This window comes from Plectropomus leopardus, chromosome 7, assembly GCF_026936395.1.
Source record: "Plectropomus leopardus strain MGB_pleo_1.0 chromosome 7, ASM2693639v1, whole genome shotgun sequence".
Taxonomy (NCBI): Eukaryota; Metazoa; Chordata; class Actinopteri; order Perciformes; family Serranidae; genus Plectropomus; species Plectropomus leopardus.
This window is the reverse complement of record NC_142182.1, coordinates 2,484,517-2,503,439: the sequence shown is the minus strand read 5'-3', so window position 1 is coordinate 2,503,439 and position 18,923 is coordinate 2,484,517. Positions and strand designations below refer to the sequence as shown.

Sequence of the window (18,923 nt, the reverse complement as noted above, 5' to 3'; positions counted from 1 at the left end):
CTGAAAATAGTGTTAAAACAAGATTAAATGACGTGGTCAAACACGCCATAGCAAAGAAAGATGAAAACGCCCAAAAACACAAAAAAAACGGCATGTTGAAAAAAATGGCGAAAAAAAAAAGCAAGGCTATAGTATGGCAAAATGTCAAAAATGACATGACTCAAAAACAGCTGAAAATAGTGTTAAATCAAGCATTAAATGACGTGGCCAAACACGCCTTATAGCAAAAGAAAGTTGAAAAAACGGTCAAAACACAAAAAACAGCATGTTGAAAAATGGCGAAAAAAAAAGCAAGCTATAGTATGGCAAAATGTCAAAAATGACATGTCTCAAAAAACGCTGAAAATAATGTTATACCGATTAAATGACGTGTCAAACACGCCATAGCAAAGAAAGTTGAAAACGGTCCAAAACACAACAAAACGGCATGTTGAAAAAATGGCGAAAAAAAAAAAGGCATATAGTATGGCAAAATGTCAAAAATGACATGTCTCAAAAACAGCTGAAATACTGTTATATCAGATTAAATGACGGGGCATGAAACACGCCATAGCAAAGAAAGTTGTAAAACAGCCAAAACACAACAAAACGGCATGTTGAAAAAAAGTGACAAAAAAGCAAGGCTTATAGTATGGCAAAATGTCAAAAATGACATGACTCAAAAACAGCTGAAAATAGTGTTAAATCAGATTAAATGACGTGTCAACACGCCATAGCAAAGAAAGTTGAAAAACGGTCAAAAACACAACAAAACGGGTATGTTGAAAAATGGCGAAAAAAAAGCAAGGCTATAGTATGGCAAAATGTCAAAATGACATGACTCAAAACAGCTGAAAATAGTGTTAAATCCATTAAATGACGTGTCAAACACGCCATAGCAAAGAAAGTTGAAAACGGCCAAAACACAACAAAACGGGCATGTTGAAAAAATGGCGAAAAAAAAAGCAAGGCTATAGTATGGCAAAAATGTCAAAATGACATGTCTCAAAACCGCTGAAAAAATAGTGTTAAGTCCATTAAATGTCGTAATAAACACGCTATAGCAAAAGAAAGTTGAAAAAACGGTCAAAACACAACAAAACGGCATGTTGAAAAGTGGCGAAAAAAAGCAAGGCTATAGTATGGCAAAAATGTCAAAAATGACATGTCTCAAAAAATAGCTGAAAATAGTGTTAAATCCCATTAAATGTCGTGTCAAACACGCCATAGCAAAGAAAGTTGAAAAACGCCAAAAACACAACAAAACGGCATGTTGAAAAATGGCGAAAAAAAAGCAGCTATAGTATGGCAAAATGTCAAAAATGACATGACTCAAAAACAGCTGAAAATACTGTTATACCGTGATTAAATGACGTGCTGAAACACGCCATAGCAAAGAAAGTTGTAAAACAGCCAAAAATGACACAACAAAACGGCATGTTGAAAAAATACAGAAAAAAAGTAAGGGCTATAGTATGGCAAAATGTCAAAAATGACATGACTCAAAAAACAGCTGAAAATAGTGTTAAATGCATTAAATGACGCGGCCGGAACACGCCATTTACAGCAAAGAAAGTTGAAAAAACAGCCAAAAACACAAAAACGGCATGTTGAAAAATATGAAAAAAGCAAGGCTATAGTATGGCAAAATGTCAAAAAATGACATGTCTCAGAAACAGCTGAAAATAGTGTTAAAACTGCATTAAATGACGTGTCAAAACACGCCATAGCAAAGAAAGATGAAAACGCCCAAAACACAAAAAAAAGCATGTTGGAAAAATGGCGAGAAAAAAAAGCAAGGCTATAGTATGGCAAAAAATGTCAAAATGACATGTCTCAAAAACAGCTGAAAATAGTGTTAAGAATCAGATTAAATGGCGCGTCAAACACGCCATAGCAAAGAAAGATGAAAACGGCCAAAAACACAAAAAACGGTATGTTGAAAAATGGCGAAAAAAAAGCAAGGCTATAGTATGGCAAAATGTCAAAAATGACATGTCTCAAAAAACGCTTGAAAATACTGTTAAATCAGATGTGACAATGTCGCGGCTTAAACACGCCTATAGCAAAGAAAGTTGAAAAACGTCACAAAACACAACAAAACGGGTATGTTGAAAAAATGGCGAGAAAAAAAGCAAGGCTATAGTATGGCAAAATGTCAAAATGATATGTCTCTAGAAACAGCTGAAAATAGTGTTAAATCCAAGATTAAATGACGTGGCCTAATAAACACGCCTATAGCAAAGAAAGATGAAAAACGTCCCAAAAACACAAAAACGGCATGTTGAAAAAAATGGCGAAAAAAGCAAGGCTATAGTATGGCAAAATGTCAAAAATGACATGACTCAAAACAGCTGAAAATAGTTTAAATCAAGATTAAATGACGGGTGTCAAACACGCCATAGCAAAGAAAGTTGAAAAAAAGGGCAAAAAACACAAAAAACAGCATGTTGAAAAAGTGACGAAAAAAAAAGCAAGGCTATATTATGGCAAAATGTCAAAAATGACATGTCTCAAAAAACGCTGAAAATAATGTTAAACCGTGCATTAAATGACGTGTTTAAAACACGCCATAGCAAAGAAAGTTGTAAAACAGCCAAAAACACAACAAAACGCATGTTGAAAAGTGACAAAAAAAGCAAGGCTATAGTATGGCAAAAATGTCAAAAAATGACATGACTCAAAAACAGCTGAAAATAGTGTTAAGAACTGATTAAATGACGCGGTCGAAACACGCCATAGCAAAGAAAGATGAAAAACGGCCAAAACACAAAAACGGTATGTTGAAAAATGGCGAAAAAAAAGGCAAGGCTATAGTATGGCAAAATGTCAAAAATGACATGACTCAAAACAGTTGAAAATAGTGTTAAATCAGATTAAATGACGTGCGTCAAACACGCCATAGCAAAGAAAGTTGAAAAACGGCCAAAAACACAACAAAACAGAATGTTGAAAAAAAGACGAGAAAAAAAAAGCAAGTACATAGTATGGCAAAATGTCAAAAAATGACATGTCTCAAAAAACAGCTGAAAATATGTTATACCAGACAATGACGTGTCAAACACGCCATAGCAAAGAAAGATGAAAAACGGCCAAAAAACACAAAAACGGCATGTTGAAAAATGGCGAGAAAAAAAGCAAGGCTATAGTATGGCAAAATGTCAAAAATGACATGTCTCAAAACGCTGAAAATAGTGTTAACCATTAAAATGTCGTGGCCGAAACACGCCATAGCAAAGAAAGTTGTAAAACAGCCAAAACACAACAAAACGGCATGTTGAAAAGTGACAAAAAAAGCAAGGCTATAGTATGGCAAAAATGTCAAAAATGATATGACTCAAAAAACAGCTGAAAATAGTGTTAAATCAAGATTAAATGATAAGCGCCGAAACACGCCATAGCAAAGAAAGTTGAAAACAGCCAAAAACAAAAAAACAGCATGTTGAAAAAGTGACAAAAAAAAAGCAAGGCTATAGTATGGCAAAAATGTCAAAAAATGACATGTCTCAAAAAACGCTGAAAATAGTGTTAAACTCCATTAAATGATGTGCCGAAACACGCCATAGCAAAGAAAGTTGAAAAAACGGCCAAAAACAAAAAAAACAGCATGTTGAAAAAATGACAGAAAAAAAAGCAAGGCTATAGGTATGGCAAAATGTCAAAACATGACATGACTCAAAAACAGCTGAAAATAGTGTTAAATCACATTAAATGACGTACAAAAACACGCCTATAGCAAAGAAAGATGAAAAACGGCCAAAACACAAAAAACGGCATGTTGAAAAATGGCGAGAAAAAAAAGCAAGGCTATAGTATGGCAAAATGTCAAAATGACATGTCTCAAAAACAGCTGAAAATACTGTTAAACCGCGATTAAATGTCGTGCCGAAACACGCCTATAGCAAAGAAAGTTGAAAAACAGCCAAAACACAAATAAAACGGCATGTTGAAAATGGCGAAAAAAAGCAAGGCTATAGTATGGCAAAAATGTCAAAAATGATATGTCTCAAAAACCGCTTGAAAATAGTGTTAAAACTATTAATGACGTAATAAACACGCCTATAGCAAAGAAAGTTGTAAAAAACGGCCAAAACACAAAAATACAAAAGCAATGTTGAAAAAACATGGCGAAAAAAAAAGCAAGGCTATAGTATGGCAAAATGTCAAAAATGACATGTCTCAAAAACGCTGAAAATACTGTTAAATCAAGATAAATGACGTGTCAAACACGCCATATAGCAAAAGAAAGTTGAAAAAACGGTCAAAAAACACAACAAACGGCATGTTGAAAAATGGCGAAAAAAAAAGCAAGGCTATAGTATGGCAAAATGTCAAAAATGATATGTCTCAGAAACAGCTGAAAATAGTGTTAAATCAGATTAAATGACGCCGAACACGCCATAGCAAAGAAAGATGAAAACGTCTAAAACACAAAAAAACGTATGTTGAAAAATGGCGAAAAAAAGCAAGGCTATAGTATGGCAAAATGTCAAAATGACATGACTCAAAACAGCTGAAAATAGTGTTAAACCGCATTAAATGACGTAATAAACACGCCATAGCAAAGAAAGTTGAAAAACGGTCAAAAACACAAAAAACAGCATGTTGAAAAAATGGCGAAAAAAAAGCAAGGCTATAGTATGGCAAAATGTCAAAAATGACATGTCTCAAAAACAGCTGAAAATAGTGTTAATCAAGATTAAATGACGTGCGAAACACGCCATAGCAAAGAAAGATGAAAAACAGCCAAAAAACACAACAAAACGGCATGTTGAAAAAATGGCGAGAAAAAAAGCAAGGCTATAGTATGGCAAAAATGTCAAAAAATGACATGTCTCAAAAACCGCTGAAAATAGTGTTAAACCGCATTAAATGGCGTGCCGAAACACGCCATAGCAAAGAAAGTTGAAAAACGGCCAAAAACACAACAAAACAGCATGCTGATGAAATGGCGAAAAAAAAAGCAAGGCTATAGTATGGCAAAATGTCAAAAAATGACATGTCTCAGAAACAGCTGAAAATAGTGTTAAACCGCATTAAATGACGTGCCGAAACACGCCATAGCAAAGAAAGTTGAAAACAGCCAAAACACAAAAAACGGCATGTTGAAAAATGGCGAGAAAAAAAAAAAGCAAAGGCTATAGTATGGCAAAAATGTCAAAATGACATGACTCAAAAACAGCTGAAAATAGTGTTAAACCGCATTAAATGACGTGCCGAAACACGCCATAGCAAAGAAAGTTGAAAAACGGCCAAAAACACAACAAAACAGCATGCTGATGAAATGGCGAAAAAAAAAGCAAGGCTATAGTATGGCAAAAATGTCAAAAATGACATGTCTCAAAAACAGCTGAAAATAGTGTTAAATCGCATTAAATGACGTGCGAAACACGCCATAGCAAAGAAAGTTGAAAACAGCCAAAACACAACAAAACGGCACGTTGAAAAAATGTCGAGAAAAAAAAAAAGCAAGGCTATAGTATGGCAAAAATGTCAAAAAATGACATGTCTCAAAAACCGCTGAAAATAGTGTTAAACCGCATTAAATGGCGTGCCGAAACACGCCATAGCAAAGAAAGTTGAAAAACGGCCAAAAACACAACAAAACAGCATGTTGAAAAAATGTCGAGAAAAAAAAAAAGCAAGGCTATAGTATGGCAAAAATGTCAAAAAATGACATGTCTCAAAAACAGCTGAAAATAGTGTTAAACCGCATTAAATGGCGTGCCGAAACACGCCATAGTAAAGAAAGTTGAAAAAACGGCCAAAAACACAAAAAACAGCATGTTGAAAAAGTGACGAAAAAAAAAGCAAGGCTATAGTATGGCAAAAATGTCAAAAAATGACATGTCTCAAAAACAGCTGAAAATAGTGTTAAACCGCATTAAATGACGTGCCGAAACACGCCATAGCAAAGAAAGTTGAAAAAACGGCCAAAAACACAACAAAACGGCATGTTGAAAAATGGCGAGAAAAAAAAGCAAGGCTATAGTATGGCAAAATGTCAAAAAATGACATGTCTCAAAAACAGCTGAAAATAGTGTTAAACCGCATTAAATGACGATGAAACACGCCATAGCAAAGAAAGTTGAAAAAACGGTCAAAAACACAACAAAACGGCATGTTGAAAAAATGGCGAGAAAAAAAGCAAGGCTATAGTATGGCAAAAATGTCAAAAAATGACATGTCTCAAAAACAGCTGAAAATAGTGTTAAACCGCATTAAATGACGTGCCGAAACACGCCATAGCAAAGAAAGTTGTAAAAACAGCCAAAAACACAACAAAACGGCATGTTGAAAAAATGGCGAGAAAAAAAAAAGCAAGGCTATAGTATGGCAAAAATGTCAAAAAATGACATGTCTCAAAAACAGCTGAAAATAGTGTTAAACCGCATTAAATGACGTGCCGAAACACGCCATAGCAAAGAAAGTTGAAAAAACGGTCAAAAACACAACAAAACGGCATGTTGAAAAAATGGCGAGAAAAAAAAAGCAAGGCTATAGTATGGCAAAAATGTCAAAAAATGACATGTCTCAAAAACAGCTGAAAATAGTGTTAAACCGCATTAAATGGCGTGCCGAAACACGCCATAGCAATGAAAGTTGAAAAACGGTCAAAAACACAACAAAGCGGCATGTAGAAAAAATGACAGAAAAAAAAGCAAGGCTATAGTATGGCAAAAATGTCAAAAAATGACATGTCTCAAAAACAGCTGAAAATAGTGTTAAACCGCATTAAATGGCGTGCCGAAACACGCCATAGCAAAGAAAGTTGAAAAAATGGCCCAAAAAACAACAAAACAAAATGTTGACAAAATGGCAAGAAAAAAAAAAAGCAAGGCTATAGTATGGCAAAAATGTCAAAAAATGACATGTCTCAAAAACAGCTGAAAATAGTGTTAAACCGCATTAAATGGCGTGCCGAAACACGCCATAGCAAAGAAAGTTGAAAAAACGGCCAAAAAAAAAAAAAAGAGCATGTTGAAAAAATGACAGAAAAAAAAGCAAGGCTATAGTATGGCAAAAATGTCAAAAAATGACATGTCTCAAAAACAGCTGAAAATAGTGTTAAACCGCATTAAATGGCGTGCCGAAACACGCCATAGCAAAGAAAGATGAAAAAACGGCCAAAAACACAAAAAAACGGCATGTTGAAAAAATGGCGAGAAAAAAAAAGCAAGGCTATAGTATGGCAAAAATGTCAAAAAATGACATGTCTCAAAAACAGCTGAAAATAGTGTTAAACCGCATTAAATGGCGTGCGAAACACGCCATAGCAAAGAAAGTTGAAAAACGGTCAAAAACACAACAAAAGCGGCATGTTGAAAAAATGGCGAGAAAAAAAGCAAGGCTATAGTATGGCAAAAATGTCAAAAAATGACATGTCTCAAAAACAGCTGAAAATAGTGTTAAACCGCATTAAATGGCGTGCCGAAACACGCCATAGCAAAGAAAGTTGAAAAAACGGCCAAAAACAAAAAAAACAGCAAGTTGAAAAAATGTCGAGAAAAAAAAAAAGCAAGGCTATAGTATGGCAAAAATGTCAAAAAATGACATGTCTCAAAAACAGCTGAAAATAGTGTTAAACCGCATTAAATGACGTGCCGAAACACGCCATAGCAAAGAAAGTTGAAAAAACGGTCAAAAACACAAAAAAACAGCATGTTGAAAAAATGGCGAGAAAAAAAAAGCAAGGCTATAGTATGGCAAAAATGTCAAAAAATGACATGTCTCAAAAAACGCTGAAAATAATGTTAAACCGCATTAAATGACGTGCCGAAACACGCCATAGCAAAGAAAGTTGTAAAAACAGCCAAAAACACAACAAAACGGCATGTTGAAAAAATGGCGAGAAAAAAAAAGCAAGGCTATAGTATGGCAAAAATGTCAAAAAATGATATGTCTCAGAAACAGCTGAAAATAGTGTTAAACCGCATTAAATGACGTGCCGAAACACGCCATAGCAAAGAAAGATGAAAAAACGTCCAAAAACACAAAAAAACGGCATGTTGAAAAAATGGCGAGAAAAAAAAAAGCAAGGCTATAGTATGGCAAAAATGTCAAAAAATGACATGTCTCAAAAACCGCTGAAAATAGTGTTAAACCGCATTAAATGGCGTGCCGAAACACGCCATAGCAAAGAAAGTTGAAAAAACGGCTAAAAACACAAAAAAACAGCATGTTGAAAAAATGGGGAGAAAAAAAAGCAAGGCTATAGTATGGCAAAAATGTCAAAAAATGACATGTCTCAAAAAACGCTGAAAATAGTGTTAAACTCCATTAAATGACGTGCCGAAACACGCCATAGCAAAGAAAGTTGAAAAAACGGTCAAAAACACAACAAAACGGCATGTTGAAAAAATGGCGAGAAAAAAAAAAGCAAGGCTATAGTATGGCAAAAATGTCAAAAAATGACATGTCTCAAAAACAGCTGAAAATAGTGTTAAACCGCATTAAATGACGTGCCGAAACACGCCATAGCAAAGAAAGATGAAAAAACGGCCAAAAACACAAAAAAACGGCATGTTGAAAAAATGGCGAGAAAAAAAAAGCAAGGCTATAGTATGGCAAAAATGTCAAAAAATGACATGACTCAAAAACAGCTGAAAATAGTGTTAAACCGCATTAAATGACGTGCCGAAACACGCCATAGCAAAGAAAGTTGAAAAAACGGTCAAAAACACAAAAAAACAGCATGTTGAAAAAATGGCGAGAAAAAAAAAAAGCAAGGCTATAGTATGGCAAAAATGTCAAAAAATGACATGTCTCAAAAACAGCTGAAAATAGTGTTAAACCGCATTAAATGGCGTGCCGAAACACGCCATAGCAAAGAAAGTTGAAAAAACGGCCAAAAACACAAAAAAACAGCATGTTGAAAAAGTGATAAAAAAAAGCAAGGCTATAGTATGGCAAAAATGTCAAAAAATGACATGTCTCAAAAACAGCTGAAAATAGTGTTAAACCGCATTAAATGGCGTGCCGAAACACGCCATAGCAAAGAAAGTTGTAAAAACAGCCAAAAACACAACAAAACGGCATGTTGAAAAAATGGCGAGAAAAAAAAAAAGCAAGGCTATAGTATGGCAAAAATGTCAAAAAATGACATGTCTCAAAAACAGCTGAAAATAGTGTTAAACCGCATTAAATGACGTGCCGAAACACGCCATAGCAAAGAAAGATGAAAAAACGTCCAAAAACACAAAAAAACGGCATGTTGAAAAAATGGCGAGAAAAAAAAAAGCAAGGCTATAGTATGGCAAAAATGTCAAAAAATGACATGACTCAAAAACAGCTGAAAATAGTGTTAAACCGCATTAAATGACGTGCCGAAACACGCCATAGCAAAGAAAGTTGAAAAAACGGCCAAAAACAAAAAAAACAGCAAGTTGAAAAAATGGCGAGAAAAAAAAAAGCAAGGCTATAGTATGGCAAAAATGTCAAAAAATGACATGTCTCAAAAACCGCTGAAAATAGTGTTAAAATCCATTAAATGACGTGCCGAAACACGCCATAGCAAAGAAAGATGAAAAAACAGCCAAAAACACAACAAAACGGCATGTTGAAAAAATGGCGAGAAAAAAAAAGCAAGGCTATAGTATGGCAAAAATGTCAAAAAATGACATGTCTCAAAAACAGCTGAAAATAGTGTTAAACCGCATTAAATGGCGTGCCGAAACACGCCATAGCAAAGAAAGTTGTAAAAACAGCCAAAAACACAACAAAACGGCATGTTGAAAAAATGGCGAGAAAAAAAAAGCAAGGCTATAGTATGGCAAAAATGTCAAAAAATGACATGACTCAAAAACAGCTGAAAATAGTGTTAAACCGCATTAAATGACGTGCCGAAACACGCCATAGCAAAGAAAGTTGAAAAAACGGTCAAAAACACAACAAAACGGCATGTTGAAAAAATGGCGAGAAAAAAAAAAGCAAGGCTATAGTATGGCAAAAATGTCAAAAAATGACATGTCTCAGAAACAGCTGAAAATAGTGTTAAACCGCATTAAATGACGTGCCGAAAGACGCCATAGCAAAGAAAGATGAAAAAACGTCCAAAAACACAAAAAAACAGCATGTTGAAAAAATGGCGAGAAAAAAAAAGCAAGGCTATAGTATGGCAAAAATGTCAAAAAATGACATGTCTCAAAAACTGCTGAAAATAGTGTTAAACCGCATTAAATGGCGTGCCGAAACACGCCATAGCAAAGAAAGATGAAAAAACGGCCAAAAACACAACAAAACAGCATGTTGAAAAAATGTCGAGAAAAAAAAAAAGCAAGGCTATAGTATGGCAAAAATGTCAAAAAATGACATGTCTCAAAAACAGCTGAAAATAGTGTTAAACCGCATTAAATGACGTGCCGAAACACGCCATAGCAAAGAAAGATGAAAAAACAGCCAAAAACACAACAAAACGGCATGTTGAAAAAATGGCGAGAAAAAAAAAGCAAGGCTATAGTATGGCAAAAATGTCAAAACATGACATGACTCAAAAACAGCTGAAAATAGTGTTAAACCGCATTAAATGACGTGCCGAAACACGCCATAGCAAAGAAAGTTGAAAAAACGGCTAAAAACACAAACAAACAGCATGTTGAAAAAATGACAGAAAAAAAAGCAAGGCTATAGTATGGCAAAAATGTCAAAAAATGACATGTCTCAAAAAACGCTGAAAATAATGTTAAACCGCATTAAATGACGTGCCGAAACACGCCATAGCAAAGAAAGTTGAAAAAACGGTCAAAAACACAACAAAACGGCATGTTGAAAAAATGGCGAGAAAAAAAAAAGCAAGGCTATAGTATGGCAAAAATGTCAAAAAATGACATGTCTCAAAAACAGCTGAAAATAGTGTTAAACCGCATTAAATGACGTGCCGAAACACGCCATAGCAAAGAAAGATGAAAAAACGGCAAACAACACAAAAAAACAGCATGTTGAAAAAATGGCGAGAAAAAAAAAAGCAAGGCTATAGTATGGCAAAAATGTCAAAAAATGACATGTCTCAAAAACCGCTGAAAATAGTGTTAAAATCCATTAAATGACGTGCCGAAACACGCCATAGCAAAGAAAGTTGAAAAAACGGTCAAAAACACAACAAAACGGCATGTTGAAAAAATGGCGAGAAAAAAAAAAGCAAGGCTATAGTATGGCAAAAATGTCAAAAATGATATGTCTCAGAAACAGCTGAAAATAGTGTTAAAATCGCATTAAATGACGTGCGAAACACGCCATAGCAAAAGAAAGATGAAAAACAGCCAAAAAAACAACAAAACGGCATGTTGAAAAAGTGACAAAAAAAAGCAAGGCTATAGTATGGCAAAAATGTCAAAAAATGACATGACTCAAAAACAGCTGAAAATAGTGTTAAACCGCATTAAATGGCGTGCCGAAACACGCCATAGCAAAGAAAGTTGAAAAACGGCCAAAAACACAACAAAACAGCATGTTGAAAAAATGTCGAGAAAAAAAAAAGCAAGGCTATAGTATGGCAAAAATGTCAAAAAATGACATGTCTCAAAAACAGCTGAAAATAGTGTTAAACCGCATTAAATGTCGTGCCGAAACACGCCATAGCAAAGAAAGTTGTAAAAACAGCCAAAAACACAACAAAACGGCATGTTGAAAAAATGGCGAGAAAAAAAAAAGCAAGGCTATAGTATGGCAAAAATGTCAAAAAATGACATGACTCAAAAACAGCTGAAAATAGTGTTAAACCGCATTAAATGACGTGCCGAAACACGCCATAGCAAAGAAAGTTGAAAAAACAGCCAAAAACACAAAAAAACGGCATGTTGAAAAAATGGCGAGAAAAAAAAAAGCAAGGCTATAGTATGGCAAAAATGTCAAAAAATGACATGTCTCAAAAACCGCTGAAAATAGTGTTAAAATCCATTAAATGACGTGCCGAAACACGCCATAGCAAAGAAAGTTGTAAAAACAGCCAAAAACACAACAAAACGGCATGATGAAAAATGGCGAAAAAAAAAAGCAAGGCTATAGTATGGCAAAAATGTCAAAAAATGACATGTCTCAAAAAACGCTGAAAATAGTGTTAAAATCCATTAAATGACGTGCCGAAACACGCCATAGCAAAGAAAGTTGAAAAAACAGCCAAAAACACAAAAAAACGGCATGTTGAAAAAATGGCGAGAAAAAAAAAGCAAGGCTATAGTATGGCAAAAATGTCAAAAAATGACATGACTCAAAAACAGCTGAAAATAGTGTTAAACCGCATTAAATGACGTGCCGAAACACGCCATAGCAAAGAAAGTTGAAAAAACGGTCAAAAACACAAAAAAACGGCATGTTGAAAAAATGGCGAGAAAAAAAAAGCAAGGCTATAGTATGGCAAAAATGTCAAAAAATGACATGTCTCAAAAACCGCTGAAAATAGTGTTAAAATCCATTAAATGACGTGCCGAAACACGCCATAGCAAAGAAAGTTGTAAAAACAGCCAAAAACACAACAAAACGGCATGTTGAAAACCGGCGAAAAAAAAGCAAGGCTATAGTATGGCAAAAATGTCAAAAAATGACATGACTCAAAAACAGCTGAAAATAGTGTTAAACCGCATTAAATGACGTGCCGAAACACGCCATAGCAAAGAAAGTTGAAAAAACGGTCAAAAACACAACAAAACGGCATGTTGAAAAAATGGCGAGAAAAAAAAAAGCAAGGCTATAGTATGGCAAAAATGTCAAAAAATGACATGTCTCAAAAACAGCTGAAAATAGTGTTAAAATCCATTAAATGACGTGCCGAAACACGCCATAGCAAAGAAAGTTGTAAAAACGGCCAAAAACACAAAAAAACGGCATGTTGAAAAAATGGCGAGAAAAAAAAAGCAAGGCTATAGTATGGCAAAAATGTCAAAAAATGACATGTCTCAGAAACAGCTGAAAATAGTGTTAAACCGCATTAAATGACGTGCCGAAACACGCCATAGCAAAGAAAGATGAAAAAACGGTCAAAAACACAAAAAAACGGCATGTTGAAAAAATGGCGAGAAAAAAAAAGCAAGGCTATAGTATGGCAAAAATGTCAAAAAATGACATGTCTCAAAAACAGCTGAAAATACTGTTAAACCGCATTAAATGATGTGCTGAAACACGCCATAGCAAAGAAAGTTGTAAAAACAGCCAAAAACACAACAAAACGGCATGTTGAAAAAATGGCGAGAAAAAAAAAAGCAAGGCTATAGTATGGCAAAAATGTCAAAAAATGACATGTCTCAAAAACCGCTGAAAATAGTGTTAAAATCCATTAAATGACGTGCCGAAACACGCCATAGCAAAGAAAGTTGTAAAAACAGCCAAAAACACAACAAAACGGCATGTTGAAAAAGTGACAAAAAAAAAGCAAGGCTATAGTATGGCAAAAATGTCAAAAAATGACATGACTCAAAAACAGCTGAAAATAGTGTTAAACCGCATTAAAGGACGTGCCGAAACACGCCATAGCAAAGAAAGATGAAAAAACGGCCAAAAACACAAAAAAACGGCATGTTGAAAAAATGGCGAGAAAAAAAAAAGCAAGGCTATAGTATGGCAAAAATGTCAAAAAATGACATGTCTCAGAAACAGCTGAAAATAGTGTTAAACCGCATTAAATGACGTGCCGAAACACGCCATAGCAAAGAAAGATGAAAAAACAGCCAAAAACACAAAAAAACGGCATGTTGAAAAAATGGCGAGAAAAAAAAAAGCAAGGCTATAGTATGGCAAAAATGTCAAAAAATGACATGTCTCAAAAAACGCTGAAAATACTGTTAAACCGCATTAAATGTCGTGCCGAAACACGCCATAGCAAAGAAAGTTGAAAAAACAGCCAAAAACACAACAAAACGGCATGTTGAAAAAATGGCGAGAAAAAAAAAAGCAAGGCTATAGTATGGCAAAAATGTCAAAAAATGACATGACTCAAAAACAGCTGAAAATAGTGTTAAACCGCATTAAATGACGTGCCGAAACACGCCATAGCAAAGAAAGATGAAAAAACAGCCAAAAACACAAAAAAACGGCATGTTGAAAAAATGGCGAGAAAAAAAAAAGCAAGGCTATAGTATGGCAAAAATGTCAAAAAATGACATGTCTCAAAAACAGCTGAAAATACTGTTAAACCGCATTAAATGACGTGCCGAAACACGCCATAGCAAAGAAAGTTGTAAAAACAGCCAAAAACACAACAAAACGGCATGTTGAAAAAGTGACAAAAAAAAGCAAGGCTATAGTATGGCAAAAATGTCAAAAAATGACATGACTCAAAAACAGCTGAAAATAGTGTTAAACCGCATTAAATGACGTGCCGAAACACGCCATAGCAAAGAAAGTTGAAAAAACGGTCAAAAACACAACAAAACGGCATGTTGAAAAAATGGCGAGAAAAAAAAAGCAAGGCTATAGTATGGCAAAAATGTCAAAAAATGACATGTCTCAAAAACAGCTGAAAATACTGTTATACCGCATTAAATGACGTGCTGAAACACGCCATAGCAAAGAAAGTTGAAAAAACGGCCAAAAACACAAAAAAATAGCAAGTTGAAAAAATGGCGAGAAAAAAAAAGCAAGGCTATAGTATGGCAAAAATGTCAAAAAATGACATGTCTCAAAAAACGCTGAAAATAGTGTTAAAATCCATTAAATGTCGTGCCGAAACACGCCATAGCAAAGAAAGTTGAAAAAACAGCCAAAAACACAACAAAACGGCATGTTGAAAAAATGGCGAGAAAAAAAAAAGCAAGGCTATAGTATGGCAAAAATGTCAAAAAATGACATGTCTGAAAAACCGCTGAAAATAGTGTTAAAATCCATTAAATGACGTGCCGAAACACGCCATAGCAAAGAAAGTTGTAAAAACAGCCAAAAACACAACAAAACGGCATGTTGAAAAAGTGACAAAAAAAAAGCAAGGCTATAGTATGGCAAAAATGTCAAAAAATGACATGACTCAAAAACAGCTGAAAATAGTGTTAAACCGCATTAAATGACGTGCCGAAACACGCCATAGAAAAGAAAGTTGAAAAAACGGTCAAAAACACAACAAAAGCGGCATGTTGAAAAATGGCGAGAAAAAAAAAGCAAGGCTATAGTATGGCAAAAATGTCAAAAAATGACATGACTCAAAAACCGCTGAAAATAGTGTTAAACCGCATTAAATGGCGTGCCGAAACACGCCATAGCAAAGAAAGTTGAAAAAACGGTCAAAAACACAACAAAACGGCATGTTGAAAAAATGGCGAGAAAAAAAAAAACAAGGCTATAGTATGGCAAAAATGTCAAAAAATGACATGTCTCAGAAACAGCTGAAAATAGTGTTAAACCGCATTAAATGGCGTGCCGAAACACGCCATAGCAAAGAAAGTTGAAAAAACGGCTAAAAACACAAAAAAACAGCATGTTGAAAAAGTGACAAAAAAAAAGCAAGGCTATAGTATGGCAAAAATGTCAAAAAATGACATGTCTCAGAAACAGCTGAAAATACTGTTAAACCGCATTAAATGTCGTGCCGAAACACGCCATAGCAAAGAAAGTTGAAAAAACAGCCAAAAACACAAAAAAACGGCATGTTGAAAAAATGGCGAGAAAAAAAAAGCAAGGCTATAGTATGGCAAAAATGTCAAAAAATGACATGTCTCAAAAAACGCTGAAAATAATGTTAAACCGCATTAAATGACGTGCCGAAACACGCCATAGCAAAGAAAGTTGAAAAAACGGTCAAAAACACAAAAAAACGGCATGTTGAAAAAATGGCGAGAAAAAAAAAGCAAGGCTATAGTATGGCAAAAATGTCAAAAAATGACATGACTCAAAAACAGCTGAAAATAGTGTTAAACCGCATTAAATGGCGTGCCGAAACACGCCATAGCAAAGAAAGTTGAAAAAACGGTCAAAAACACAAAAAAACGGCATGTTGAAAAAATGGCGAGAAAAAAAAAAGCAAGGCTATAGTATGGCAAAAATGTCAAAAAATGACATGTCTCAAAAACAGCTGAAAATACTGTTAAACCGCATTAAATGACGTGCCGAAACACGCCATAGCAAAGAAAGTTGAAAAAACAGCCAAAAACACAACAAAAACAGCATGTTGAAAAAACTGACTAAAAATGCAATATTATAATATGGTAAAAAAAAAAAAAAAAAGTAAAAATATGACATGTTTTTTGGACCTGTCAAAAGTTTTTTGACATCCATTCTTTGGACATACTCAAACTTTTTAGGACATAGTACTGTATTATGTTTTGGTGTCATTTTAGATGACATACAGTACTATAGTAATATTTTCATTCGCTCATATATGACGGACCTCAAACACATGAATGTTATAAATGCTGCCATAATAAAAAATAAACAGAAAAAGTCGTCATTTTTCGTGGCGGGTGAATGCGGTCGAATGTCACGTTCGTGGTGCTCGGGCTTCTGAACTCAGATATTTAGAATATTTCTTTTTCTCCCAATGAAAGTGTCTCTGGATTTCACACCAACCCTGAACGATTAAAAACAAAACTAACTGCATAAACAGATGCGGCTAAAATAAAAGAAGAATGTGTTTTTTGCACTTTGGGCACACAGACCTTTTAAATGTGCCGTCATCTCCTGTTTTCGCCGAATTTTAAAAGTGTCCCATTACGGATTTGACTGACCTGCGTAGCTTCCAGCACGTAGTCCTGCACCACCAGCATGTCCTCGTTGGTCAGACAGATGTGGTTCTCGCTCTTCTGAGTGACAGTGAACATCTCGTAGCCGATTGGCTGACCTTTCCGGGGCCAGGCGGGACACGGCTCCGCGTCGTTCTCCGTCTATCAACACAGGAAGTGGGCAGACGGTTACGTCTAACTCTGAACCAACAACAACGTTAGAGATGGAAATGAAGCATTTTGCGACATCAGAGCGACAAAAGTTGATAGAAGAGCAGCGACCCAGTCAGCAAGTATTCAGATCCTTTAATTAAGTAAAAGTATTGATACCACACTGTAAAAATCTGATACAAGTAACAGTCATGGCATTAGGTACTTTTACTTTAAAAGTAAGAAAGTATATTAAGGAAAAATACTTACAGCATTAAAAGTAAAAGATTACAGTGCAGAAAAAACTATCATTTAAAAACAATAGAGAGAACATCCCAAAAACTAAAAGTTTTTAAACTGATTAAAAAAAAACACCTGAAAAACTCAGAAATTTTGATAAAAAATCATAGAAAAAAAAAACCCTACAAAACTCATATTTAGAAGAACTAGTTAAGTAAAATCAAAAATATTTATCTTAGATAAAAAGAAAAAAAAAAACATACAAGAAATCAAAAAAGAACACAAATATTTATCAAAAATAATTGGCAATTAATTTTGTACCAATCAGCTGATTGATAGATCAACTAATCATTACAGCTGCACTGATGCTTGGTAATTTAATTTATAACAAAATATATTAAAAAAATTATTCTTCTGTTTTTTTTGTTTGTTTTTTTCAGCACAAATCTTAATCTGTAAAGTAACAAAAGCTAAATGTAGTGAAGGAAAAAGTACAATACTTCCCTCTGAAATATACTGGAGTACAAATACCTTAATTTGTTACTTAAGTATAGTACTTGAGTCCACCACAGATTACTTGTGATCCGGTTTCGAACGGTTCGATAAACAGCTACGATGTGCTGACCTCGTCTGACGGCGGCCCCAGCAGCGACACGACCACCTGGGCGTTGTGGTCCCATATCATCCTCCAGAAGTCCTTTATGGTGCCAGGCAAAGGATTCTGGGTGATGATGAATTCACTGCTCTGCCTGTAACCCTGCGGGGACAAAACCACGACTTCGTATCAAGCACTTCAGCAATGTGATGTATACGCAGGTACAGTGTGTACGTATGTGTAATACACGTGTAATACATATTTACTGTTTATTGATTGTATTCTGTCTGAGACCTCCTGAGGCAGAGCAGCTGGATTCAGACGGATTCACCTGACGATAAAGACGCTGTACTGCATTGTATTTTAATTTTATTCTGTTCTAATGTTTTCTAACGATGTCCCTGTAAGTTTTGTTTAAACTTTCATCGAGCTGATTTACAAACTCAGATCTGGAGGATGACGTGTTTCACGTCCGTCACATTTTACAAAAAGATTTCCATGACTTTTTCATGACTTTGAGGCAAATTTTAAAGACCAAAAATTCTCTGAAACAATCAACGAAACTGTTTTTCATTATTTTATAACAGCTTTTTTTCTGTTTTTTTAATATAAATTGTTTTTTGTTTTTTTTTTAAATAATGAAGCAGCCCGTTTTTTCTTTCATTTTTATGGCTTTTTTTATTTTAAAGAAAATAAGTAGTTCAGTTTTTCTTTTAGAATTTTGTTTTTTTAATCAAAAGATTTCCATAACTTTTCCATGACTTTTATTTGACTATGAGTCACATTTTAAAAACAGCCACAGACACTCCTTATCAGTTCTTTTTCATTACTTTATAAAGCTTTCTTGAAAAGTATGTATGTGTGCAAATTATTGAAAAACTGAATGCATTCACAACAGGATTAGAACTGAATTTTTAAATATAATATATTATTATATATTATTATTATTATTGTTATTATTATATATTTTTTGATGGCATGTTTTATTAAAACAAAACAAAACAAAAAAAAAACTACAAAGTCTGTTTTAATTTGCTATTTTTTGGGGGGGGTGACTTTTAAAGAAAAAATCCCCTCAGGGCTGCAGGTTTCTTTAAAACTTACATTTTTTATTACAGCCAGAAACTGTAAAAACAGCGATTATTGTTGGATTTTTAAATTTGTGACCGTCCTTGAACACCTCGTGTTATTATACCGGTTTATGAAACAAAATTTCATGACTTTTCTAAAACTTTCGGGGTGTATCTAGTTTTCTTAATTTTTCACAGGCCTGTAAATTGCCATTTGTAAATTCCTTTGACTTTTTTCGGGTTTTTATGACC

At 34.6% G+C, this 18,923-nt stretch overlaps 1 protein-coding gene across 4 annotated transcripts in view; it reads right to left on the bottom strand.

The window, feature by feature from the left end:
* Positions 1-18,923, bottom strand: part of ptprz1a (protein tyrosine phosphatase receptor type Z1a) — a 120,728-nt gene that overhangs the window by 6,218 nt on the left and 95,587 nt on the right. For all 4 annotated transcript variants that reach the window (XM_088079634.1, XM_088079635.1, XM_088079636.1 and 1 more), the window contains 2 exons: positions 17,632-17,763; positions 16,623-16,778 (listed from right to left, as the gene is read on the bottom strand). In XM_088079634.1, coding sequence (XP_087935760.1) covers positions 16,623-16,778; positions 17,632-17,763 — 288 coding nt within the window. The remainder of the gene's footprint in view (positions 1-16,622; positions 16,779-17,631; positions 17,764-18,923) is intronic.